This window comes from Pseudoliparis swirei, chromosome 16 (assembly GCF_029220125.1).
Source record: "Pseudoliparis swirei isolate HS2019 ecotype Mariana Trench chromosome 16, NWPU_hadal_v1, whole genome shotgun sequence".
Taxonomy (NCBI): Eukaryota; Metazoa; Chordata; class Actinopteri; order Perciformes; family Liparidae; genus Pseudoliparis; species Pseudoliparis swirei.
This window is the reverse complement of record NC_079403.1, coordinates 13,215,799-13,243,418: the sequence shown is the minus strand read 5'-3', so window position 1 is coordinate 13,243,418 and position 27,620 is coordinate 13,215,799. Positions and strand designations below refer to the sequence as shown.

The following is a 27,620-nucleotide window of genomic DNA, read 5'->3' as shown; positions in this document are numbered from 1 at the left end:
CACAGACCCAATTTCCTGTAGGCGAACTGCAGGGGGGGGTCCCAGGAGGTCGGGGTCGGTGATGGTCTTGAGGTGTGACAGGACCAAGCGTTACCAAAGGACTTCACACCACAGAGGTCAGGGCGATGGGCCTGTAGTCATTGAGTCCCGGTGATCTGGGTTTTTTGGGACGGGATGATGGTGGGAGGCCTTCGAAGCAGTTGCTGGAACGTGGCATGTCTCCAGGGAGGTGTTGGAAGATGTCGGTAATCACTGACATTACGGTCCCAGAAAAGCTTCAGAGTGTGGAGGGGAGACGGGAGTCCGGGCCCGCTGTTTTATGGGCTCCTGCTTTTTTGAACAGCCTATTGGACGCCTTTCCAGGATGACCAGGGTCGCTGCTGAGTTGGATGGAGGGTGCCCCAGAGGTGTGATTCCCCTGATGGCTGGGGGAGGTGGGCTGATGGTCTGTGGTTTGTTGATGGGGCTGTGGGGGATGGTCCTAGACTGCTCCATTACCCTTTTCAAAAGGCAGTAGAACCTATTTAGCCTGCCTGCCAGAAGCTGGGCCATTGTTCATGGCGGAGCAAGATTTGAGCTTTCAGAAGCCAGGTTGGTGGATCTGCCTGGAGCCTCTCTCCAGACATTGTGAAGCAGAGCTGTTTGCTGAGAGCTGCTGTTGCAGTTTCTCAGAGCACAGACGCTAGCATCTCTCACCGCCTTGTTAAACCTGTATTTGGACTCCTGTACTATGTCCTTGTCCTCCCACTCCCTGAATGCTCGTCCTTCTGCAGTCTTAGCTTCCTGAGTTCGCTGTGAACCAGGGTTTGTCGTTGTTATAACTCTCACCCCTGTAGTTTACGGAATACAGCAGCTGTCCTCAGAAGGATGTGACACAGGGTTACAGCCTCTGTGTACTCATCCAGGCTGTTGGTAGCAGTCCTGAAGACATCCCAGTCAGCATACAAGTCCAAGCACGCCTGTGATCCTCCAGAGCCTCACTGTCCACTCTTGAACTTCCCACCAGGTTTGCAGAGCTAGTCTCGCTCAGCGAGGGAATCAGAGAACCATGACGTGGTCAGAGTTTCCAGTGCAGTCAGGGACGAAAGATAGGCCCTGCTGATTGTTGTGTAGCAGTGGTCCAGAATGCTCTTTCTGTAGGGCATTTTATTACTGTCTATATTTGGGAAAGTTCGGTAATTTTCCTTTGAAAAACCCCAGTCTTAAAAAAATAATAAAACCCTACTTTGGGGGGGCCCTTCTCTCCTTCTTCTGCGCCTCCCCCAGGTTGTCAATCCTGGGAAAAAGGGTTTTTCCCAGTTTGTGTTGGTCCGCAAAGGGCCAATATTTTCACCCCCTTTTTGGGGTAAAAGAATCTCCATTACCTTTTCTTTTCCAAAATCGTTGTCCCGTGCTCCATTTTCCCCTGGACCCAGCGGGTTCGACCCCTTAGTTGTTTCACGGGGCGGAGGTAAAATTCTCTTCTTTGAGCGGGGTTTGCGTTTTTAAAAAAACAGGGCGGAGGTTGAAGTTTTTTGCAGCGTTTTAAATGCTTTCCCTTTAATACTTTCTTTTTTAAAATTAGCCCCCTTTAAAATGCCAAAACTCCACTTAAAACCCCCTTTGGAAAAAACCCTTGGATTTTCCCCTATTTCCTGGCTCTTTCTGGGGGAAAGGTTTGGGTTTTTTCAAGCAGAAAACATTTTAAAAAAAACATTTTAAGCATTTATGTATAAAGTGTATTTTCTCAAATAAACAGAAAAACTGAAAGTGTACATGTTGATTTTTTAGAATATTAAACCGATAAGATACAAAGCAATTCAAATAGTTCTATATATTCAGTACATGTAAGGACGTTTTTAAGTAACCAATATCACCAAGTCTAGAATTTTAATAAGTACTAACCAGAAATTATTCTCCCAGCCTCCTCCAGTTTTTGGTTCTGGAGCTCCTCTTCAGCCTTAGATGCTTCCAGGTTCGCTGTCACTTGGTTTTCCTTTGCTGTCATTCTGGCGGTTAGTTCTGAAAAACCATAGAAGCTCAGAATAATGTTCTCTTAAGCAAGGCTTCTTTAAAGTAGCATTCCATGACTTCTTCATAAAAAATACATTTCTGGTTTGTAATCATCTATTGATACTAATATGACATCAACATGTAGGCGTACCCAGTAAATGGAACCTTTATTGACTTTTCTAATTCCCTGGAGTCTAGTGTCTGGTGTAAGGTTTGTTTGTTTTTCTGGGAACCGTGTCAGCAGTAAGTCTTTGTAATTCAGTCTTATAAATATACAGCTCTTCTCTTGGAGCATTCATCTCCTTCTCCTGCTTCAGCACCTCCCCCTCACAGGTTGTCATTCTAGAAAACAGGGCTGCCAGTTCTGCTGCTTGTACTAGAAGCACGGAAGCCAATGATTGTTCACTGCTCTTTCTAGATATTAAAGAATCATCCAAGTTTACCATTTTCATAATTACATACCAGCAATCAGATTGTCACTGTGCTCCAGTTTCTTCTTCTGGAGCAGCTGTTCAGTCTTAGTTGCTTCCAGGTACGCTGTAGTGACTATCAAATTCTCTTCATTTGATGTCAGTGTGGCGTTCATCACTGAAAAAACATAGAGGCTTAGGATGAAGTTATTTGAAGCAAAGCTGTTTTAAAATAGCATTTCATTAAAATACATTTCTGTTTTTTAATTATCTATTGCCACTGATATGATGCTATACTCCACTTATACCCAGTCCACAAAACCTTCATTGACTTTTCATATTCCCTGGTCTCTGTGGTGTCTGGTGTTGTAAGGTTTTTGTTATTATTTCTGGGAAAATTGTAAGCAGCAAGTTGCAACATGCTTCACAGATCAGGTAGACTGTTAGCAGTTATGTATAAAGTTTATTTTCTCAAATAAACAGAAAAACTGAAAGTGTACATGTTGATTTTTTATAATATTAAACCGATAAGATACAAAGCAATTCAAATAGATCTATATATTCAGTACATGTAAGGACGTTTTTAAGAAACCAATATCACCAAGTCTAGAATTTTAATAAGTACTTACCAGAAATTATTCTCCCAGCCTCCTCCAGTTTTTGGTTCTGGAGCTCCTCTTCAGCCTTAGATGCTTCCAGGTTCGCTGTCACTTGGTTTTCCTTTGCTGTCAGTCTGGTGGTTAGTTCTGAAAAACCATAGACGCTGAGAATAATGTTCTCTTAAGCAAGGCTTCTTTAAAGTAGCATTCCATGACTTCTTCATAAAAAATACATTTCTAGTTTGTAATCATCTATTGATACTAATATGACATCAACATGTAGGCGTACCCAGTAAATGGAACCTTTATTGACTTTTCTAATTCCCTGGAGTCTATAGTGTCTGGTGTAAGGTTTGTTTGTTTTTCTGGGAACCGTGTCAGCAGTAAGTCTTTGTAATTCAGTCTTATAAATATACAGCTCTACTCTTGGAGCATTCATCTCCTTCTTCTGCTTCAGCACCTCCCCCTCACAGGTTGTCATTCTAGAAAACAGGGCTGCCAGTTCTGCTGCTTGGACTAGAAGCACGGAAGCCAATGATTTTTCACTGCTCTTTCTAGATATTAAAGAATCATCCAAGTTTACCATTTTCATAATTACACACCAGAAATCAGATTGTCACTGTGCTCCAGTTTCTTCTTCTGGAGCAGCTGTTCAGTCTTAGTTGCTTCCAGGTACGCTGTAGTGACTATCAAATTCTCTTCATTTGATGTCAGTTTGGCGTTCATCACTGAAAAAACATAGAGGCTGAGGATGAAGTTATTTGAAGCAAAGCTGTTTTAAAATAGCATTTCATTAAAATACATTTCTGTTTTTTTATAATCTATTGCCACTGATATGATGCCATACTCCACTTATACCCAGTCCACAAAACCTTCATTGACTTTTCATATTCCCTGGTCTCTGTGGTGTCTGGTGTTGTAAGGTTTGTTTGTTATTATTTCTGGGGAAATTGTAAGCAGCAAGTTGCAACATGCTTCACAGATCAGGTAGACTGTTAGCAGTTATGTATAAAGTTTATTTTCTCAAATAAACAGAAAAACTGAAAGTGTACATGTTGATTTTTTATAATATTAAACCGATAAGATACAAAGCAATTCAAATAGATCTATATATTCAGTACATGTAAGGACGTTTTTAAGTAACCAATATCACCAAGTCTAGAATTTTAATAAGTACTCACCAGAAATTATTCTCCCAGCCTCCTCCAGTTTTTGGTTCTGGCGCTCCTCTTCAGCCTTAGATGCTTCCAGGTTCGCTGTCACTTGGTTTTCCTTTGCTGTCATTCTGGCGGTTAGTTCTGAAAAACCATAGACGCTGAGAATAATGTTCTCTTAAGCAAGGCTTTTTTAAAGTAGCATTCCATGACTTCTTCATAAAAAATACATTTCTGGTTTGTAATCATCTATTGATACTAATATGACATCAACATGTAGGCGTACCCAGTAAATGGAACCTTTATTGACTTTTCTAATTCCCTGGAGTCTATAGTGTCTGGTGTAAGGTTTGTTTGTTTTTCTGGGAACCGTGTCAGCAGTAAGTCTTTGTAATTCAGTCTTATAAATATACAGCTCTTCTCTTGGAGCATTCATCTCCTTCTTCTGCTTCAGCACCTCCCCCTCACAGGTTGTCATTCTAGAAAACAGGGCTGCCAGTTCTGCTGCTTGTACTAGAAGCACGGAAGCCAATGATTTTTCACTGCTCTTTCTCGATATTAAAGAATCATCCAAGTTTACCATTTTCATAATTACATACCAGCAATCAGATTGTCACTGTCCTCCAGTTTCTTCTTCTGGAGCAGCTGTTCAGTTTTAGTTGCTTCCAGGTACGCTGTAGTGACTATCCAATTCTCTTCATTTGATGTCAGTGTGGCGTTCATCACTGAAAAAACATAGAGGCTGAGGATGAAGTTATTTGAAGCAAAGCTGTTTTAAAATAGCATTTCATGGCTTTATTAAAGTACATTTCTTGTTTGTAATCACCTATGGGCACTGATATGACGTCAAACTCCACTTATACCCAGTCCACAAAACCTTTATTGACTTTTCTTATTCCCTGGTCTCTGTGGTGGCTGGTGTTGTAATGTTTTTGTTTGTTTTTTCTGTGAAAATTGTAAGCAGTAAATTGCAACAGTGATGTATAAATTACCCAAAAGCCATACTTGAGTAAAAGTAAAGATACCTTACTCCTGCTCGAAGATGGCGCGGCAGTGTCCAGTCGCCGTCGCGGCAGCTCCGCGGAGATTGTGCGCTCTTTTAGTTTTTGTGTTTATTTTTATTATTTTCTTTGCCACAAACACACTGGCACTAACAACAATACGACGCAGCACACTTTTGACATAAACTTTTGCGCAAAACAATCTTTTTCCATCGATCCAGCGGCCGGCAGAGATCGTGACGAGCGAACCACAACAACAGCAGTGGAGTCGCTACTACGGGAGACGAAAACATCGAGGGAAACGGAGCTGAATTGGAACAGACTGAGAGTTCACCATTCCACCTTTGCCCCAGCATCCTTCTTGCTAACGTCCAGTCTCTGGAAAATAAGATGGATGATTTTAGGCAAGGATCAGATTCCAACGGACATGGGATTGTAATATCTTTGTCTGACGGAAACTTGGCTGACCCGCTGGTGCCGGGATCGTCATATGTCCAACCGAGTCCTTCTCTGTTTTCTGCAGACAGAACGGAAGAGTCTGGTAAATCTAAGGGTGGAGGGGTCTGCTTCATGACGAACAACATGTGGTGCGACCGCAAGAACATTAAGACTCTTTCTTCCTGCTCGAACCTGGAACATCTGACGATCTCATGCCGCCGCTACCTCTTCCCCGGGAGTTCAGCTCGGTCATCACCACAGCTCACATTCCACCACAAGCGGACACCGACGTAGCACTATCGACCACACGATGTGTTATGTCGCATCAGAACAAGTATCCCGACGCGCTGTGGTGGTGGCTGACTTTAACAAGGCAAACCTAAAAAAGTCATGCCGAACTTTCACCAGCACATTACGGTGCTACCAGAGGAAGAACGTTGACCACTGCTATACGCCATTCAAGAGAGGCTACAAGGTCTCCCTCCGTTAGGGAAAATCAGACCATGCCGCCATTTTCTGCTTCCGGAGTATAAACAAAGGATCGCTGAAGCGGTAGTGACGAGGAACGAATGCGGTGGTCTGACCAATCAGAGGCTGAGCTACAGGACGCCTGAGTATTGTCGACTGGGACATGATCCAATCCAGTTCCAGTGACGTCATAGCATGCGAAGAGTAGCAACGCTTAACGGACACCATCCCCACGGTAAAAGTTAGGTCTTTCCTCAAAAGCCGTGGTTGATAGATCCATCCGTGAAGCTGTGAACGCTGCATTGCTGCCTATAACTCCGGGTCTTGTATCCGCAACATGGACGAGCAAGGCAGCGGTCTATGGACTGAGGAGCGTGTGAAGAATCAAAAGGAGGAGCACAGAGAGTGGAATCACAGATGGAGCAGCGCGACACCAGGCGCTACCAGCTACGATCAGAGAGCAGTGCCATGGTGAGTGCCGACGCATCCCTAGCGGACACCTCTGAACTCATTTTATGCACGGTTTGAGGCTAGCAACAACAGCGCTAGCTACAACAACACCGAGCGAGGTGAGTTCTACCGCTGGGGATGAACACACACTCTCTGAGACCGAGCACAGTGTGAGGAGGGCTCTGTTGAGGGTGAACACCAGGAAAGCTGCAGGTCCAGATGGCATATCTGGGCGAGTACTGAAGACCAGCAAACCAGCTAGCTCCAGTGTTCACCACAATATTCAACCTCTCCCTGGCTGAGTCCGTGGTCCCGCCTGCTTCAAGAGATCCACTATTGTCCCTGTGCCCAAGAATGCTTCTCCAGCATGTATGAATGACTACCGACTGGGCCCTCACCTCGGTGGTCATGAAATGCTGAGAGGAGAGGCTGATAAAGGACTACATCTGCGCCTTCCTTCCCTTCCTCCATGGACCCATGCAGTTTGCTTATCGCCCAAACAGATCCACGGATGATGCTGTCTCCCAGGTACTGCCACCCACACTCTCATCTGGGACAGCAGAGGGGGCTGTGAGACTACTGTTCATTGATTATAGTTCAGCTTTCAACACCATAGTCCCCTCAGACTGGCCTGAGCTGGGACTGAACACCCCCTGTGTGCTTGGATCCTGGACTTCTGACCGCCAGGCCACAGGTGGTCAGGGTGACCTCCAAATCCCTCACCCTGAACACAGGATCCCCCAGCTGCGTCCTCAGCCCCTACTGTATCTCTACACATGACTGTGTGGCCAGGTTCAGCTCCCAACACCATCATGAGTTTATGGATGACACAGTGGTGGTGGGCCGACAACGGCAGAAGGCCTACCTGGAGGAAGTTGCTGATCTGTCACCTGGTGCCAGGACAACAGCCTCATCATGAATGTCACCAAAACTAAGGAGCTGATTGTGACTTTAGGAAGGTACAACAACAGACGACTACTCACCACTGGGATTAACGGGACTACTGTGGAGAGGTGATAAATACTGGGAGTCCACATCACCGAGGATCTGACATGGTCAACAAACACAGACACTCTGGTGAGAAAGGCAAGGCAGCGCCTACCACCTCAGGCAGCTGAGGAAATTTAAAGTTTCCCAGAGGATCCTTCAGTCCTTCTACTCTGAGCTGTAGAGCGCCCCTGACAGGAAGCATCACAGCCTGGTTTGGCAACTGCTCCGCTCAGGACAGGAAGGCTCTGCAGAGAAGGCTGCTGAGCGCACTATTGAACTACCTGCAGGACTTGTACACCAGGAGGTGCAGAACCAGAGCGGCAGGATCATGAGGGATCCACCACCCCAACAACAGACTGTTTCAGCTGCTGCGGTCAGGCAGGCGCCCGTAGTCACGCTGCAAGAACAGAGAGACTGAGACGGAGTTTCTTTCCTCAGGCCATCAGGATTGTGAACCCGACCTCACCAGGACCCCACATAGACCCACACACTGCCCTCTTAGGCACACACACACACACACACACACACACTTACTGTAAATGTGTTGTTGTTTTTTATTTGTGTGTAATTGTGTACTTGTTGCCCTTGCACATTCCTGCTGAGCATTGCCACTTTCATTTCACTGCACACCCTGTGTGTGTATGTGACAAATAAAACATCTTGAATCTTGAATCTTGGAAAATGACTACAGTAAAAGTCACCTATGAGAATACTACTTGAGTAAACATCCTAAAGTATCTGATATTTACTTTACTTAAGTATCAAAAGTAATTTTATGATATAAAATTTACTTTAAAAGAAAAAGTACAAGTAAATGCTGTTAATAAAAAAGTGAAGGGTCAGAATTTTTTGAATTATGAAGTTTATTCTTGAAGTGCTGTGGCCACCATGACCAAGAACAAGGAGTTGTGTTACGAATAATTGGGTTGGTTGTTATCCATCCAGGAGCAACAATAATCAACATAATATATTGTACATATTATATATTACATTACATTACATGTCATTTAGCAGACGCTTTTATCCAAAGCGACTTACAATAAGTGCATTTCAACCTAGAGTACAAACTAAGAACAACAAGAATACAGGAAGTAACATTTCCTCAACATAGTCAAACTACTAAAGTACCATAAGTAAGTGCTATTTAAGTGCTACTGAAGTGCAAATCTGTGTTTTAATCCAGATATCGTCGGAAAAGGTGTGTTTTCAGTCTCCGGCGGAAGATCTAGAGACTTTCTGCTGTCCTGATGTCAGTGGGGAGCTCGTTCCACCACTGAGGAGCCAGGACAGCAAACAGTCTGGATTTCGAGTGGTTAGCTCGAGGTGCAGGAGTCACAAGTCGGTTGGCTGTTGCAGAGCGGAGCGAAGGTGCCGGGGTGTACGGTGTGACCATATCCCGGATGTAGACGGGGCCCGATCCGTTCAGAGCACGGTATGCCAGAACCAGTGTTTTGAATCGGATGCGGGCAGCCACCGGTAACCAGTGGAGAGCGCGGAGGAGCGGAGTGGTGTGGGTGAATTTCGGGAGGCTGAAGACCAGTCGAGCGGCTGCATTCTGGATGAGCTGCAGAGGTCGGATGGCCTTAGCAGGTAGACCAGCCAGGAGGGAGTTGCAGTAGTCAAGGCGTGAAATGACCAGAGCCTGGACCAGAACCTGTGCCGCCTTCTGAGTAAGAAGAGGACGTATTCTCCATGATATAGTTTTGCTTCTACTATGAACTTATCATGATTCTCCAAAAAGCAAAAAGACACTATGAAGGAGTTGTAACAGTGTGTTTATAAGTATACTCATCCCTGATTTGAACACAATAGGCAAAGGTTTTGCTCAAGCTGCATCTGCAATTGGGCGACAGGTAGAGGTGTGTTCAACTTCACAGACAGCGTGCGCACAGCTTACGCACTCCGACGCGGTTCAAATCGTAATGCTGTGCTCTCGCGACCCCTGACAATCCTATGGTGTGGTGGCTAGCTAACGTTAAGTTAGATAACGTTAGCCAATTAATGCTGCAATTATTAACAATCTCGCAACTTTCAACACTTCCTCAGCTCACTAACTCACTAGTACACTATTTGTCATTTGATTTACGATAACTAGCAAACGTTAGCCTAACATACAGCATGTGTAGCTAAATTAGAAGATCAGACACCTGTCTCCCCCCGAACCCCGCAGAAGATAAACTCCAATCCTTTGTCTCCACCACCGTGGTTTGTTGCGGGAGTCTACTCGCGTAGTCGCATGCTAGCTAGCTAGCTAGCTAGCATCACTGGGAATCAAAAGAACGCGACTTTAAGAGCACTTGTTTGCAATTGCGCAATAATGTGATTAATCAAAGATTTAACTTGCAAGCTAGGACGACTGATTTGCCAAACCTGCTTGCTTGGAGTCCCTGTTCCACCACAGTCCCCGACGTTGGTTTCATGATTACATTTTTCTAAAGATAGATTTGATTTCCTAGCGAGTGAATGTTTCAGGGGAAATGTAACAAAGTAAAAGTATCAGTTTTCTTTGGTAAAAGTGAAAGCCAATAGAAATATAAACAGTAAAGTTAAGTACAGATATAAATTGTACCGACGACAGTACAGTAACAAAGTAGTTATACTGTGTTGCTATACACCACTGACTGTAGGCATTAGTCCAGGAACCTATGGCTCTTTTGAGTTTGAGTTTTTAAAAAAAAATTCTCCGCCCGCCACTCTGTAATTTTCTCTATCGCGCCAGATTACAGCAGAAGTAATTTAAGATCCCTTTCTTAAAGACGTATTTGTTCTTTTATTAAACTAAACGTCTGTTATTGATCGTCTCCACAGCAGCATGTCATAATGTCTCTACGTGTCGCATTAACACTTCTCCGCTTGCCGTCTCGCGCGCCGCAGAGCTCCGATGCCGGCGTGTGCGCGCATCGGGGCGGAGCAAATAAAAAGTCACCTGCACCCCCCCCCCCCCTCCCCCGTAGCATCATGCAGCACCAGAAGTCGCATTAAAAGCAAGACATATTTAATTGATTATACGTTAAAAATACTATATGGCTCTCAATGAAATATATTTAGAAATATTTGGCTTTTATGGCTCTCCCAGTCAAAAAGGTTCCTGACCCCTGCATTAGTCTGTTGTGTTTAATCTCAGAATTATTTAATCCTACATTGACAATAGTTAATGCAATAGTCAGTTTTCTGTTTATTTACACAAAAAAACTGAAAGTGTACATGTTGTTTTTTAACAATATTAAACCAATAAGATCCAAAGCAATGAAAAAAGATATTTATATATTCAGTACATATAAGGAATTTTTGAATTAAACAATCACCAATGTCACCAAGTCTCAGATTTTAATAATTACTTACCAGTAGTGTTGTTACGAGATGTGCCGACGCTTCGAAGCGCGTGTCGAGTAATGGAGGGGGCGTTTCCTCGAAGCGCGTATCGAGCCTTGCTTCATTTCGGGGAGGAGCCAAAAATGATGACGTCCGAAGCCTCGCTGCCCGGCTGTACCACGTGACTGCTTCGGGAAGCGGTTCAGATTTTGCCGGGAGGTTTGACAGCAATATAAACCCCTCAGGCTCCATTCAACATGTGGGTTGTTGGTTGAGAGTTTGGAGAGTTTAGAGCGAGAGATAGTTTGGAGAGTTAGGAGAGTGAGGAGGGAAGGATAGGTGATAAGATGGAACTGTTGAGAAACTGTTATTTCTGAATAAAAATGAATAAAATGTCCCCTGTCCTGTACATCACTGTCCAAGTTACACAACCATATTCAGTCCCCTCTTCCTAGTTACACAAGCACTTTCACTGTCCTCTGCCTGCTTAAGCCCATGCCATTTTCCGAAAGGGACATAATAACATTATTACACAACCTGCCATATCATATGATACTACCATTTTGGGAACATTTACACACACAGAATACATTCAAAACATATTTTATTATGCACATATGTGATAATTTATGTACAGAAATTATTTGGTCATACATTTTTGTAATTCATAGTCATTCCCAACAGCCATAAAAATGCAATGCCTCACATTATGTGGTTCAGATACAGCTGCCTGTGATTATACACTTGGCCAGTAGGTGGTGTCGTGAGCACATGAAGCTTCGAGAAATGAACCCTTTCTCGAACCAATTGACTGAAGTGGTTCGATGCCTCGTGAGGCTTCATCTCACCATCACTACTTACCAGCATTTAGTGTCACGGCGCTATTAGAGTGGACCCAAAAGCACGACTCAGACAGGAGTAACAAAGAATACTGTCTTTGGTTGGAAACAGGCTGGGTCAAAACCGGGAGATCAGTCGAAGAAGCAAACAAGTCCAAAAAGGGGCAGGGCAGAGAATCAGAGGTCAGGGCAGGCAGGCAGGGTCAGAACAGGCAGGTCAGGAATATACTCTAATAACGCCGGAGAACTTGGCACGAAAACACAAGACAATCTGGCAGAGGACAAGTGGAAGTGAGGGAGATAAATAGTGAGAGACTAATGAGGGGATGGGCTGCAGGTGAGAAGGGCGTGTGGACCAGGTGAAGGAAATGAGGGACTAACGAGGGAGTGATCAGAGGCAGGTGAGGGGAGTTGGATTGACGAGATGGTGTGACAGGATGAAAACAACTATTACAAAAAGGAAGGCGTGGAGCTAAACTGTTACAGAATCCCCCCTCAAAGGGACGGCTCCTGACGTCCCAAAACAAAATCTCCACGCCGGGTGGGCAGAGAGGATCTGGGGGAGGACTAATACTCCTCAGACATCTCCCCCCTCTCCTCATCGGCGGGTGAGTTGTCCTCATCAGAAGCTGACTCCTCCCCGATGTCTGATGCTGCAGACGGGAGGGAGGGAACAGGGGCTGGCCTGGTAGCCCTTGTGGGCACAGAGCCCTTGGAGGGCTGGTCAGGGTGGCTGCGGTGAAACTCTCATGAGAGGTGGATCTAGGATATGTCGGGCTGGGACCCAGCATCTCGCCTCTGGTCCGTAGCCCTCCCAGTCGACCAAATACTGTTGCCCTCTTCCACGGCGGCGGGAACGAAGCAGACGGCGAACCGTGTAGGTAAGACCTCCCTCGATGAACCGTGGTGGTGGTGGGGGCTGTTCAGCAGGAACCAGCGGACACTCCCGAACTGGCTTTACTCTGGAGACATGGAATGACGGATGGACCCGCATGGCCCGGGGCAGCTTGAGCCTCACTACTGCCAGGCTGATGACCTTCAGAATCTCGAATGGTCCGATGAACCTGGGTGCCAACTTCTTCGCCTCCACTCACAAGGGTAAGTCCTTGATCGATAGCCACACCCTCTGGCCAACCTGGTAGATGGGGGCTTTAGAGCGGTGCCGCTTGGCTGCTGTGGAGTAACGGTCGGCCGAGCTGAGGAGCGCCAGTCTGGCCTTGGCCCAGGTACGGTGGCAGCGGCGGATGAACGCCTTGACTGAGGGGCAGGAAACCTCCTTCTCCAGGGCCGAAAACAATGGAGGTTGAAATCCGTAGGCACACTGAAACGGGGACATACCAGTAGCAGAGCTGGTCAGGGTGTTGTGGGCATATTCGACCCACAGGAGCTGTTGGGACCAGGATGCTGGAGTCTCGGAAACCAAACACCGCAGGGCCGTCTCCATTTCCTGGTTCTTGCGCTCAGTCTGGCCGTTTGACTGTGGGTGGAATCCAGATGACAGACTGACTGTGGCCACAATTAATGTGCAGAACTCCCTCCAGAACACGGATGTAAACTGAGGACCCCGGTCAGAGACTACGTCTGTGGGAAGACCGTGAAGCCGGAAGACGTGCAGCAGAACCAGCTCAGCAGTCTCCTTGGCCGAGGGGAGCTTGGGCAAGGGCACAAAGTGGGCCATCTTGCTGAACCGATCTACCTCTGTTGGATGGCGGTGTGATTGTTGGACAGTGGGAGACCAGTAACAAAGTCCAGGGAGATGTGAGACCAGGGCCGATGGGGCACAGACAGCGGTTGCAGGAAACCAGCGGGAGCCTGGTGGGAAGGTTTGTGCCGGTTGCAGACAGGACAGGCGTTGACGAATTCCCGGGTGTCCTTCTCCAGAGTAGCCCACCAGAACCTCTGCTGCAAGGTATCCCTAGTACGCTGGCTCCCAGGATGGCAAGTGAGCTTGGAGCTATGGGCCCACTGGAGGACCTCCGACCTCAGGGTTTGGGGAACAAACAGACGGTTAGGGGGACAGGAGCTCGGGCCGGGCTGGACCTCCAGGGCAGCCTTGACTCTATCCTCTACCTCCCAGGTGATAGCGGCCACCAAGACTGGGGCAGAAAGGATGTTGTCATCACAAGGGGTGGAATCCCCCTTGTCCACAAACTGGTGGGACAGGGCGTCTGGCTTGACGTTACGGGTACCAGGCCTGTAACAGAGTGAAAAGTTAAACCGGGTAAAAACAGAGACCATCTGGCTTGCCGAGAGTTGAGCCTCTTGGCGGACTGACTGTACTCGAGATTCTTGTGATCAGTCCAACACAAAAATGGCAGACTGGTCCCCTCAAGCCAGTGGCACCACTCTTCAAGGGCCAGCTTAACGGCAAGCAGCTCTCGGTTACCAACATCATAGTTCCTCTCAGCAGGAGAGAGCCGCCTAGAGAAGAAGGCGCATGGGTGGAGCTTCTGGTCACTGGAAGCCTGCTGAGAAAGGATGGCCCCCACTCCCATATCTGAGGCATCCACCTCAACAACAAACTGTCGCTCGGGGTCAGGAACTTGGAGGATAGGAGCGAAGGTAAACCAGGCCTTAAGTCCCTGGAAGGCCCCCTCCTCCGAGGGTGACCACCGGAACTGGACCTTAGATGAGGTGAGGGCCGTGAGTGGGGCAGCTACGGTGCTATAACCGCGGATAAACCTCCGATAGAAGTTGCCGAACCCCAGGAATCGTTGCAGCTGCTTACGCGAGTCAGGGATGGGCCAGGATGTTACTGCTGCCACCTTGGCAGGGTCCATCTGCACGATCCCTTGTCCCAACGATATAACCCAGGAAGGAGACAGAAGAGGCGTGGAATTCACACTTCTCTGCCTTAACGAACAGAGAATTCCTCAGAAGACGTTGATGGACTGCTTGGACATGGTGAATGTGCTCCTCTTGGGACCTCGAGAAAATAAGAATGTCATCTAGGTAGACGAACACCTGCTTGTTTAACATGTCTCTGCGGCACGACAGGAACAGTCCAAGGGTTAATACTCATCCGACCTCCCCATCCTCTCCTCCTCGACGGGTGAGTTGTCGTGATCGGAAGACGACTCCTCCTCATCAACATCTGACTCCGTCGATGACCGAGAGGGAACAGGGTTTGGCTGTGTAGCCACTGTGGCCACAGGACCCTTGGCGGGCTGGTCAGGGTGGCTGCGGTGAAACTCCCTGATGAGAGGGGGATCCAGAATGTGTCGCGCCGGAACCCAGGATCTCTCCTCTGGACCATAACCCTCCCAGTCAACCAGGTATTGTAGCCCTCTCCCACGCCGGCGGGAACGAAGTAGGCGGCGAACAGTGTAAGTCAAACCTCCATCGATTAACCGTGGTGGTGGAGGACGCTGGACAGCAGGAACCAGTGGGGACTCCCGAACCGGCTTCACCCTGGAGACGTGGAACGATGGATGGACCCGCAAGGCCCGGGGCAGTTTGAGCCTCACCACTGCAGGATTGATGACCTTCAGGATCTCGAACGGTCCAATGAACCTGGGTCCCAACTTCTTACATTCTACCCGCAAGGGAAGGTCTCGGGTCGAAAGCCATATCCTCTGTCCAGCCTGGTAACTGGGGGCTTCAGAGCGGCGCCGGTTGGCTGTCGCGGAATAACAGTTGACCGAGCGAAGAAGCGCAGCTCTGGCCTCAGCCCAGGTACAGCGGCAGCGGCGGACAAAAGCCTGGACCGAGGGGCAGGAAACCTCCTTCTCCAGGGCAGGAAAGAGTGGAGGCTGGAACCCGTAGGCACACTGGAACGGGAACATCCCAGTGGCAGAGCTGGTCAGGGAGTTGTGGGCATACTCCACCCACAAGAATTGCTGGGATCAAGACGCCGGATGCTCGGAGACCAAGCACCTTAGAGCCGTCTCCATCTCCTGGTTCTTGCGCTCCGTCTGGCCGTTAGACTGTGGGTGGAATCCCGATGACAGGCTTGCAGTGGCCCCGATAAGCGTGCAGAACTCCCTCCAGAAGACTGACGTAAACTGAGGTCCCCGGTCAGAGACCACGTCCGTGGGAAAACCATGAAGCCGGAAGACATGCAGCAGGACCAGCTCAGCAGTCTCCTTGGCCGAGGGGAGCTTGGGCAAGGGCACAAAGTGAGCCATCTTACTGAAGCGAGCTACCACTCTCAGGATAGTGGTATGTTTATTGGACAGCGGGAGACCGGTAACAAAGTCCAAGGAAATGTGCGACCAGGGCCGATGGGGCACAGACAAAGGTTGCAGAAGACCCGTAGGAGCCTGGTGAGATGGTTTATGCTGGTTGCAGACAGGGCAGGCATTGACGAACTCCCGGGTGTCTCTTCAGAGTAGACCACCAGAATCTCTGCAGCAAGACATCCCTCGTACGCTGGCTCCCGGTGTGGCAGGTGAGTCTGGAGTTATGGGCCCACTGGAAGACATCAGACCTCAAGGTCTGTGGGACAAACAGGCGATCAGGAGGACAGGAGCTAGGACCGGCCTGGTCCTCCAGGGCGGCCTTGACTCTCTCCTCTATCTCCCAGGTGATCGAGGCAACCAAGACGGGGGCAGGAAGGATAGTATCCTTGCAAGGGGTGGAATCCCCCTTGTCCCCAAACTGGCGGGACAGCGCGTCAGGCTTGACGTTGCGGGTATCGGGCCTGTAACAGAGAGAAAAGTTGAATCGGGTGAAAAACAGAGACCATCTGGCTTGCCGAGAGTTCAGTCTCTTGGCGGACTGAATGTACTCCAGGTTCTTGTGGTCAGTCCAACACGAAAAGGGCAGACTGGTCCCCTCCAGCCGTTGGCGCCACTCCTCGAGGGCCAGCTTCACAGCAAGCAGCTCCCGGTTACCCACATCGAAGTTTCTTTCAGCAGGTGCGAGCCGCCTAGAAAAGAAGCCACAGGGATGGAGCCTCTGGTCACTAGCAGCCCGCTGAGATAGGATGGCCCCCACCCCCACATCGGAGGCGTCCACCTCCACAACAAACTGTCTCTCTGGGCCAGGAACTTGGAGGATGGGGGCAGAAGTAAACCGGGCCTTAAGGTTCTGGAAGGCCTCCTCAGCCGAAGATGACCACTGGAACTGCACCTTGGATGAGGTCAGGGCTGTGAGTGGGGCTGCTACGGTGCTATAGCCACGGATAAACCTCCTGTTGAAGTTTGCGAATCCCAGGAATCGTTGCAGCTGTTTAGGTGAGTCAGGAATGGGCCAGGACGTAACAGCTAACACCTTGGCAGGATCCATCTCCACGATCCCCTGTCCCACGATGTACCCCAGGAAGGAGACTGAAGAGACGTGGAATTCGCACTTCTCTGCCTTAACGAACAGGGCATTCTTCAGGAGGCATTGGAGGACTGCTTGAACATGGTGAACGTGCTCCTCTCGGGACTTAGAGAAAATAAGAATGTCGTCTAGGTAGACAAACACCTGCTTATTCAACATGTCTCTTAGCACATCATTCACTAGGGCCTGGAAAACGGCCGGGGCATTGGTGAGACCAAAGGGCATAACCAGGTATTCGTAATGTCCGGTGGGGGTGTTGAAAGCTGTCTTCCACTCATCACCCTCTCGGATCTGGACCAGGTGATAGGCGTTACGCAGGTCTAGCTTGGTGAATATAGTAGCCCCTCGCAGCAACTCGAAGGCAGAAGAGATGAGTAGAAGTGGGTCGCGGTTTTTAATGGTAATGTCGTTAAGGCCCCTGTAGTCAATGCAAGGCCTCAGTGACTTGTCCTTCTTTCCTACGAAGAAGAACCCCGCACCTGCAGGAGAAGAGGAGCGACAGATGATCCCAGTAGCCAGAGAGGAATTAATGTAAGCCTCCATGGCCTCCCTCTCAGGAGCAGATAAGGAATACAGGCCACCCCTGGCTGGAGTGGTACCCGGTTGCAGGTTAATGGCGCAGTCGTAGGGTCGATGTGGAGGCAGAGATGAGGCCTTGACCTGACTGAATACCTCCCGATAGTCATGGTATTCAGTAGGCACCCCCGACAGGTCCAAAGCCGAGCTGGGGCCGGCTGACTGCCGAGGTGCAGCACCCTGTTTCAGGCAAATCAGGTGACAGGATGAACTCCATCCCAGGATGGCTCCTGTGGCCCAGTCAATGTGGGGGTTATGGCGGCGGAGCCAGGGGTACCCCAGAATTAATGGATGCTGTGGTGACCGCAGGATAAGAAACCGGATGGTCTCATGGTGGTTACCAGACAGGAGCATCCGGACTGGCATGGTCTGGTGAGTCACTGTCCCCAGTAGGTGGCCATCCAGGGCGTTGGCAGGAACAGGGCATGGCAGAAGTACCCGCTCGATACCCAGCTGGCGAGCTAGGTTCTCGTCAAGGAAGTTGTCGTTAGCGCCGGAGTCAATGAGCATGGGCAGGGTATGGGATCCGTCTGCGAGCAGAAGCTGAACATGGCAAAGGGGTCTTTGATGGGAAGGGAGTCTTGTGGTTCGGCTCAACAGTACCTCCCCTAGCTCCGACCCTGAGGTGCTGGTAGCTGCTGGCGGGCGTTGAAGCCAGGTGGAGGGGCGGCGATCTGTCTCCCACTTACATCGCTCTTGTCGCCTTGCCTGGATGCGTCTGTCCACTCGAGAAGTCAGTTCCACGAAGCCATCCAGGTCGGCAGATAAGTCGAAAGAAATCAGTTTGTCCTTAATGTATTCAGCTAATCCAGCAAAGAACACCTCGCACTGTGCTGCCGAGTTCCAGTCGCTCAGACGTGCTCTTGCGCGAAACTCAAGAGCATAATCCGCGACTGTCCGGTCTACCTGACGCAGTTCCACCAGTCCCCCGGTGGGATCCGGGACCTTGGAGACCGCCCCGAACACCTTGCGTAGCTCCGCCGAAAACCACGGGAATGAAGAACAGGCTGGCGTGCGTCTCTCCCATTCAGCGGTACCCCACAAACGTGCCCTGCCGGACAGGTGATTTATGTTAAAGGCTACCTTAGCCTCCTCCGAGGCAAACGTGTACGGCTGCAGGGAAAACAAGATGGAGCAGTTGGTGATGAACGGATTGCAGCCCTCAGGTTCTCCAGCATAGCGCTCTGGGGTTCCCACATGGGGCTCGTGTGCTGGAGCAGACAGCGGAAAGACAGGAGGCGTAGCTGAGACAACCTGCTGGGTCAGGACAGTAGTGAGCTGTTGGACCTGAGCTGTCAATGTCGACATAGCCCGCTCCTGGGCTGCTGCCGACTGACGCCCCTCAGCGGCAAAGCTGGCCATCTGCGCCTCGTGCTGCTGTAGAGCCCCCTCGATCCTCTCGAATCGGCTCGCCGGTGCAGGAGTCTGTGCTGGGTCCATGACGGGCCAGATTGTAATGGAACGACTCGTGTGTAGACCCAAATGCACCCTTGACTCCAGGGATCCTTCGAACTTATATTCCACACTCTGGAAACGGCAGGCAGAGTATCAACAGGACGAAGGGCTGGTAGGTTCTCGGGGAGTTGGACAAGCGGGTTAACCAGGGACAGGCAGGGTCGGCAACAGGAAATCCGTTTAGAAACAAGTGCTGGAGAGTCTGGCATAGAAAAGGAAGAACAATCTGGCAAGGTGTGTGTGTGTGTGAGGCAGGAGACTATATAGGGATTTCATTAGTGATCAAAGACAGGTGTGTGAACAGGTGAATGAAGTCAGACGGACGAGGTGGGAGTGACTGAACCATAGAGTGAGGAGCTGAACTGTGACAACAGGTGTGTGAACAGGTGAAGAGAGTTAGACTGACGACGGGGAGTGAGGAGGGTGTGGAGCTGAAACTGTGACACATAGAGGGTGCTAGGGCGCCGCCCCTCTTAAAATGTTGAGATGGAAAAAAAAGAAGAAGAGAAAATACATAATGTATCCTGTCAAAAAACATTATATACCAAATCATTTAAATAGTAAATATACCGTGTTGACGCGCTAAATGTGTGTGGGAGACCGTAAGCCCCTGTCAACAACCACTTAAGTTAAATGTGACATAAATAATATATCGCCACTCATCCTCACGGAGAGAAGCCCCTCCCCATTTTCGGGGCTCCGGCCCAACGTGTGTGCGCGGCAGCGAGCAAACATTTCACGGTCGTTTCGGCAAGGATGGCTTCTCATTGGCGGATGAAACGTGAATCTTGGGACACAAAAATGTGCGCCCTGGCCAATGACATTGTTTCTTATTTCACGTGACTGGACTATTCGGCAAATCAGAGACCGGTATCGTTCCCTCAGCCCAGAGAGCTCCACGGAGCTACGCGAGCAGGTTGCTAACCAGAGCTGTTAGCTGGAGCTCAGTGAGTAATTCGCTGTTTAGTTTCCCCTGTCTGTTGTTCCAAAGTCCTGGGACTGAAACTCTCTGGACTACAACGGGGTGAGGGATCTAAAGAGCTTCAGACAAGTGTAAGAAGCACAAATCTTGCCGCAGTTATCTAGCTAAGAGCATGAAGCTAACTCGCTAACAGCATGAAGCTAACCCTGTTTGCAGAGCAGCAGAAGGAGACCGAACTGGCATCGAAAACACAACGAAGAAGTTCTGAAAAAGACACATTCCCTCAAGAATAATGGAAACAGTCTGGTTACAGACATGATTGACTTTAACCAGAGTTATTGAGAAGTTTGCCAACTTTAAAGAGAGGAGGCTACTTTTCTTTACACGTAGTGGGGCTACTCTGTCAAACACCCAAAGTAACATGTGCTGCATCTCTTTCTGACTCTATTCTGCTCTGAACCTCTTTCATGTGAGGGTGAACCTCTTTTATTTTGCAAACCTCTGAAACCCAGCCCAATGTTTCTTAAAGCATTCTGCTCTGAACCTCTCATGCCCAAAGTTACAGTGTGTTGATAGTTGTTATTGGACATTGTTGAGCACGGTGTTTTCTTTAAATAAAGCTTTGTTTTTTACAATATTCTACTCAAAACCTCTTTTCTTCTCATTGTTGAGTGCTATTTAAACCGCGTCGCCCAACTGCGCCCCTGTTGTATAATCTTCTGTCGGCCGAGGTGATGAAGAATGTTGGTGATGAAAAGATCTCCGTGGACACTGTCTTGTTGCTGATATAATGCAGTTTTATTACAGAAAGAAAACAGGTCTAATTACGAGCGTATACTGCTTACAGCCCGGGTGATTTCAGAAGGTCTAGGGCAGGCCTATTCAACTAGCGGCCCACGGGCCGCATACGGCCCGTTTGAGTTTAACTATGGCCCGCAAGACTGCCTGCAAATCAGTATAGCTTGGTAAGAAAAAATAAAACTGATGGACACGCCTCTTTTATACATTGAGACATCTAACCCAGAGCCATTGAGTTTCACTGTTGCCTCAACCAAACCTGTATGGTTACATCTTTATGTTACGCACCCGTGTTGGTTGCCGTTGTTACACCCCTACTGGTTTTCAAACCTACTGGTTTCCCTGCGCGTGCGTGCGTTGTGTTCTCTTCACATCTGCAGCGGGGCTCTGTCTCGCTCACCAGATTTGTCACACATTCACAAACATATTGCTGGAGATCTTCAAGCCACCGTTCATATCCATTTGGGCGATTATGATTGTATAAGTGAGCAGTGCATCACAGCCACGTATGAAGAAATACATTTTCGAAAAAATAAAAAGATCGCCCGACCTGGTTTCGATCCCTTTCACGCAAAAGGAGTCTGCACTCAAAGACATGCAGTCTGTGCACTGCACCACCAGATATTAGTTTCATCCCAAGTCATTTATATTTTGGTGGCTGTAGCTCAGTGGGGTAAGAGGGCCGTCCCTCAACCGCAAGGTTGTGGGTTCGATCCTCGCTTAGTTGCAAGTTGAAGTGTCCTTGAGCAAGGCACTGAACCCCCAGTTGCTTCCCGGGCGCTTCACCGCAGCCCACTGCTCCTTAATAACTAAGGATGGGTTAAATGCGGAGAACTAATTTCCCCTTGGGGATTAGTCAAAGTGTATATTATTATATTGATCCATTAAGTCACATTTCTTATGTTTTCATGGGAACAGTTTGGTTGAAGGGATCTGAAACAACTGGTTACCTTGAGCGGATATTTACACTTTGAAACATGTTTATAGTGATGCTTGTTCGCAACACTTTTACCACACAATACCGACGCATTTTTGTGTGTGACTGTTTACCTGTGGAAATATACATTACTGTTTTTAATTTTTAGCCATTATTTGATCAATATTCTGTGCGGCCCTCACACCCCCCGTGATTTTCTTATTCGGCCCACTTGCTACTGAAGTTGAATAGCCCTGGTCTAGGGAATCCACGAAACCCACGAAATCCACGAAATCCACACAAATGAATTTGTGTTACCTCTTTTAAGAAAGCAGGAATGGGCGTTCTACTCCAGCCTTGGAGCAGACGCACGTCATTCCGTAAGGGTCTCCTAATGTGAACCATCTGGTCCAACTCTAAACAAGGGCATTCTCTACCATGAACACCTTGTGGGCCTCTGAGCCCATATCTATATTTATGGCTGTATCTTTAAGAGCTGTAATGCAAAATACACTACATATTCCCCACTTCGAGAGTTAACAAACTCTCGAAAACAAACAAGCAACCAATGCAAACATACAGGTGTATTATCATGACAAAAATACCACCCCGTCCTACAGTAAAGTTCTAAGATTACTGTGACTGTATGAAGTGTAAAAGTGGTGTAAAAATGAAGTATTTATATGTGAAATTGAAAAACCTGAAAATTGAAATATCAATGAAACAATGTAGACAGGAAAATTCTTCCACGGTCCCTCTGCCAAGGCGACCTTGCATCGAACTCCATACCACTGAAATAAGGAATGTTAAGCAAATTGTGTAGGGAAATGATTCAAACGAATACACCTGGAATTTCTCAGCAAATAATAACCAAATAATAATGTTCAGAGTCAGGCTGATCCACTCATCGGACCTTCTCTCTGAACCTCCTCCTGCCTAAATAACCTCTGTCCCTAAACGTCACAAAAGGAAAACATCTGAGATTCCATTATATTCACCAAACAACAGAAAATATCGTTTCCCCAACAATTAACAGCTAAACAAGAAAATTCATTTTTAATATTTCTAATATTTCATATACGAGAAGACATATCACTGCAGTTCTTCAGCAGCCTTGACACTCATTGTCTCCTCGATGATCCGGATGTCTCATCACCAGTTCTCGTTCAAAGTTCTTCAGTTCACTCGTCATGTTCACGTTTTGAGAGGCTGGTCTCATTCAAGACTGGAGTCCTTCAACACTCCATCACCCCACAGTGGTTCCTCTAGAATGACAGAAGAGAACCAGTATCTTGCATACAGAACAGATGCAAATCAAAACATCAAACATGAATTATCACGAAACATTTTTGTCCCTTTAATATATTCCCCACTTGGAACTCTTCAGAGTTCCGAAAGAGCAAAAAATCAAATCAAAAATGTTTTAGGATTCTAAGAATCATAAGATATATTAAAAAAATATTTTTTCGCACCAAGATGCTGTTTTAACTCCTAGTTGTTTTCTAAAATTGTTTTCACCGTCTTATAGACACATTTTATTAGCATTTTGCTTGGCAACTGTTGAGCACTGCTTTATTTTCAGCTAGACACGCTTCGGGCCATCGTGAGAATCTGTCGACACCTATTTAATAATTACAGAAGCAGCTTTCTTCATTACAGTCACATCATTGAGTGTAATATTGACCTTCAAGTTCAATACCGGTCCAATATTGTTCATAATCAAAGACTGGCTGTTGGTAGAAGGCAACTGGAACCACTGGATATGGCTCGAACGACTGGAACTCAGCTTGATTCGGCTCCAGTTGTGGTGCAGGTTGATTTGATGGGGCCTGATTCTGCATCAAGGCCTGCTTCTTCTCAGCCTTATCACTCATCAGTTGTATTTCATTAAGTTTCCTGAGGGTCTCTCGATCTCGTTCTTTCAAATTGTCTCCCTTCTTCCGATACAGCTCCACCTGGTGGGCTATATGGTCTGTGTACACAATCTTCTTCATGTTTGCAAGGCCAACCACCTCTGCCAATCTGCTTCGTACTGGCAACGGCAACCCCATCAGGATTTTGCCTCTCAAAATCGATTTGTCCATAAGATTTTGTTCTGGATCATTACCTGTGACATTCCTCCACGTTTGATGAGACCTCGAAACAAAGGATCTGGGATTTTCCTCCAGTCCGAGTGGTTCAATCAAAACATTGGCGGGACCTCCTCTTCTCTCTGTACACAAATTCTCTCGGCTCTGTCATTCGTTCGCATGGCTTCTCCTACCATAGCTATGCTGATGACACCCAACTGATCTTCTCGTTTCCACCGTCCGAAACACAGGTGGCGGCACGAATCTCTGCCTGTCTGACTGACATCTCTCAGTGGATGTCTGCTCACCACCTGAAGATCAACCCTGACAAGACTGAGCTACTATTCCTTCCAGGGAAAGGCTCCCCCACCCACGACCTGACTATCACCTTCAACAGCTCTGTGTTGGCCCCTACCCTGACTGCCAGGAACCTCGGGTGACACTCGACAGTCAACTCTCCTGACGGCCAACATCGCTGCGACGGCGTTCCTGTCGGTACATGCTGCACAACATCAGGAGAATCGTCCTCTTCTTACTCAGAAGGCGGCGCAGGTTCTGATCCAGGCTCTGGTCATTTCACGCCTCGACTACTGCAACTCCTCCTGGCTGGTCTACCTGCTAAGGCCATCCGACCTCTGCAGCTCATCCAGAATGCAGCAGCTCGACTGGTCTTCAGCCTCCGAAATTCACCCACACCACTCCGCTCCTCCGCTCTCTCCACTGGTTACGGTGGCTGCTCGCATCCGCTTCAAAACACTGGTCCTGGCGTGCCGTGCTCTAGACGGATCGGGCCCGTCTACATCCGGGATATGGTCACACCGTACACCCGGCACGTTCGCTCCGCTCGGCAACAGCCAATCGACTTGTGACTACTGCACCTCGAGCTAATCACTCGAAATCCAGACTGTTTGCTGTCCTGGCTCCTCAGTGGTGGAACGAGCTCCCCACTGACATCAGGACAGCAGAAAGTCTCTACATCTTCCGTCGGAGACTGAAAACACACCTTTTCCGACTATATCTGGATTAAAACACAGATTAGCACTTCAGTGGCACTTAGATAGCACTTACTTATGGTACTTTTGTAGTTCGACTATGTTGAGGAAATGTTACTTCCTGTATTCTTGTTGTTCTTAGTTTGTACTCTAGGTTGAAATGCACTTATTGTAAGTCGCTTTGGATAAAAGCGTCTGCTAAATGACATGTAATGTAATGTAATCTACGTTCGTCGGGAATGTATCTTTCAATGCTCTGAACACTCGACCTCTACTCGCAGCAAACAGGTCTGAATCATTCACACTCGTTCCTACGTATTGATTAAGTCCAGCTTTCTCTAAAATTTCTTCCATAATGTAAACGCCAACGACATTAGCCAGGAGTTTCTTAATATCCCCCATCGCAGGAAGGTCTCCGACCAAAATCTGTTCTTGTTTTGTAATCCAAGGATGCGCACCATCTTCGATAATGGGAAGCTTTTCAAGTATGGCTGACATATCAGTGCTCTGCAATGGTCTATATTCAAAACCTTGTTCTCTGATGAACACTAGGAACATGCTTCCTGGTGCTGACACTTTATTAGATTGCAGTAACTCTCTCTTTCTTATCTGCAACTCTCTGACCTCACTCAAAGTCATCTGGGAGTCTTCTTCATCGCTGTCTTCCTCCTCGCTGTCTTCTCCCTCTTCTGCTCAGCTCCACTTGGCTTTGGGGTCGCAACCCCCCTTGACCTCTTCCTGATCACTCTCGTCACTGATCTGAGGACGCCCCTTCTGACTGGACACTGGGACCTGAGGACAGACTGTCTTGGGATACATTACTGACCCAGCTGCAATCAGTTTCTGTCCCTCAACTGCAAATAACTTGAGAACTCCAAGCTCGAGTTGTCTCTTTTCTTTGCGTTTCTTTCCCTTGTTTCCCTTCTTTTGTTCCGCCTTGTATGTAGATACAAGTACATGCATTATTTTAATTACATCTGGATTAAGTGTCCCCTCCATGGGCCACGGCTGGTCAACTTGAGGCCATCGTTGAGACCATTTCTCAGAGATCTTCGCAATGTGTGTGACGCTGCTGATTAAAGGATTATTCCTCTGCACTACAACGACAGGAGTAATCAGCTTTGGATTGTTAGTGCCCCTTTTCCCCATTATTCTGTTTTTATTTGTATTTATTCTGTATTTTTAATTAATTAATCAATTAAATTAATTAACCAATGATCAATCGATCAATCGACAGATCAATCAGCTGCCAAGCCTTCTATTTATTTATTTATTCTTCTTTTAAAACTGACTACAGCATTTAGTCTTCATGTGTATGCAAACAGATCTATATTCTCATAAGCCTAAGTATGACAAATGCAGGGTTTTTGCTCAAGGAGTTTGTGATAAGTTTGTACAGGCCTCTGATCAGCTGTACATCGGTGAAGTCAGCACGTCAGTCAGCGGCCATGCCCTGGACTGGCTCCTTGATGTCAACTGCCTCTTGATCCTTCAGAGTCCAAATCTCATTCATCAACAAAAGGAAAGAAATATGCAATGATTATTCTCTTTTATCACATCGTAAATTTCATTCTCCAAATAAAAAACCCTCATTTTGGATTTTAATAAAAGTAGCTGCTCACACAGAAAGTTCACTTCCAACAGAACTGTGTGTGTTTTCCCCACGGAATGCATGGCGAGGTGTAACAGATTGCTTCCATCTGTGTAACTCAGTCACACACTTGCCCCAGAATTTTGTATGTAAAAGTGATGATGGGGATGAACCACCAGGGGGCGATCACTAGTCTAACTCAAAGTCCTTGTTCCCCTGGAGTGCCCACTGCTAGACCACTAGTCTACCTCAAATTCCTTGCTCTCCTGGAGGGCCCACCGCTCCTTTCCATGGGCTGACCACATATTCCTTTGTTTTCTTTTATTTATTCAATTTTACGAAGGGTCTCTTATTTAGCTGGCTCATGTGACCTTAATGGCTCGTTAATGTAACTCGTCTTCTTTCAAGGAAGCTCATGTTTTAATTAATCAATATCTCATTAACTAGCTAGTCTCCCCAACAGGAAGCTCATGCTTGTCTTTACGTTCTCTGTAGATTAAATGTGTAAGGCGTGCTTAGTTTCATTCAGACACATATTTCCCTCTCTCACAAATCCCTCACACACATGTTTACGTTCATGCCGGCACAGGAGGTTTTACCTGTCCCTCATACTCTTCAACATTTATAATTCCACATCTGGCAATCGTATTAGTTCTGCTCTCCTCCAAAACGGACTGGCACACTTTGAAAAGCACACGAACATATGCACTTGGCTCCCTTCATATGGCTAATGCGCGCGGCCGGGGGCCCCACGTTACATACACACATACTTCGACTCGCGCCTCATTCTGCATTCCTCAATCTCACACACACACTCATCATGCGCACTCCCGCAGTAGCTGCACCGCCACTGCCCTTTTTCTTTCTCCCAGCTGTGATCAGGCCCGCACACACACCTTAAACATTATATTACCATTCATACGTTTTAGCATGCTCTTTGCCGCTATTCTTCTCTTAAGGTTTAATTTCTGCTACCGTCCGAGACTTCATTTCCGATGAGAGGCTGCTTTGTGCATTTATTCGTCAATAACCACAGAGTGGGAGCATACAATCGTACTTTATTTCTCAATCTCGTTAAGCCAGTACTAATTTCTTTTGACTATGTTCTACCCGATTTAAGCGGCTCTACGATGATCATTTTCCTTTCGGTCCTTTAACCTTCTCTCTCATTTTACTCTCTCTTAATCTCTCTTTATCACTTAACACACGTGTAACTTCTATTAACTCTTGTCCTACCTTTATTAATTCAAATAACCTGGTTCCAGGTTTATCTCAATTTGTCTCTTTTATCTTTTCCTACCGGTCTATGTTTAGCAAAATGTTATTAAGTGATTAATTTTCACGTGTCTTAATGTTAAAACAAATCAAAGGCCTTATTTT

The 27,620-nt window shown here is 47.4% G+C and overlaps 2 protein-coding genes across 4 annotated transcripts in view; one reads left to right on the top strand and one right to left on the bottom strand.

The window, feature by feature from the left end:
• Positions 1 to 27,620, top strand: part of cntnap2a (contactin associated protein 2a) — a 217,510-nt gene that overhangs the window by 58,525 nt on the left and 131,365 nt on the right. The gene's annotated exons all lie outside the window — the stretch shown is intronic.
• LOC130206228 (girdin-like) overlaps positions 1 to 27,620 on the bottom strand; it is a 35,564-nt gene that overhangs the window by 4,081 nt on the left and 3,863 nt on the right. The window contains exons 3-8 of one of the 3 annotated variants that reach the window (XM_056434086.1): positions 4,755 to 4,880; positions 4,183 to 4,299; positions 3,604 to 3,729; positions 3,032 to 3,148; positions 2,455 to 2,580; positions 1,885 to 2,001 (exon numbers count right to left, since the gene is read on the bottom strand). In XM_056434086.1, the coding sequence (XP_056290061.1) occupies positions 1,885 to 2,001; positions 2,455 to 2,580; positions 3,032 to 3,148; positions 3,604 to 3,729; positions 4,183 to 4,299; positions 4,755 to 4,880 (729 nt within the window). The remainder of the gene's footprint in view (positions 1 to 1,884; positions 2,002 to 2,454; positions 2,581 to 3,031; positions 3,149 to 3,603; positions 3,730 to 4,182; positions 4,300 to 4,754; positions 4,881 to 27,620) is intronic. The other 2 variants (XM_056434087.1, XM_056434088.1) reach the window with 2 other exon arrangements.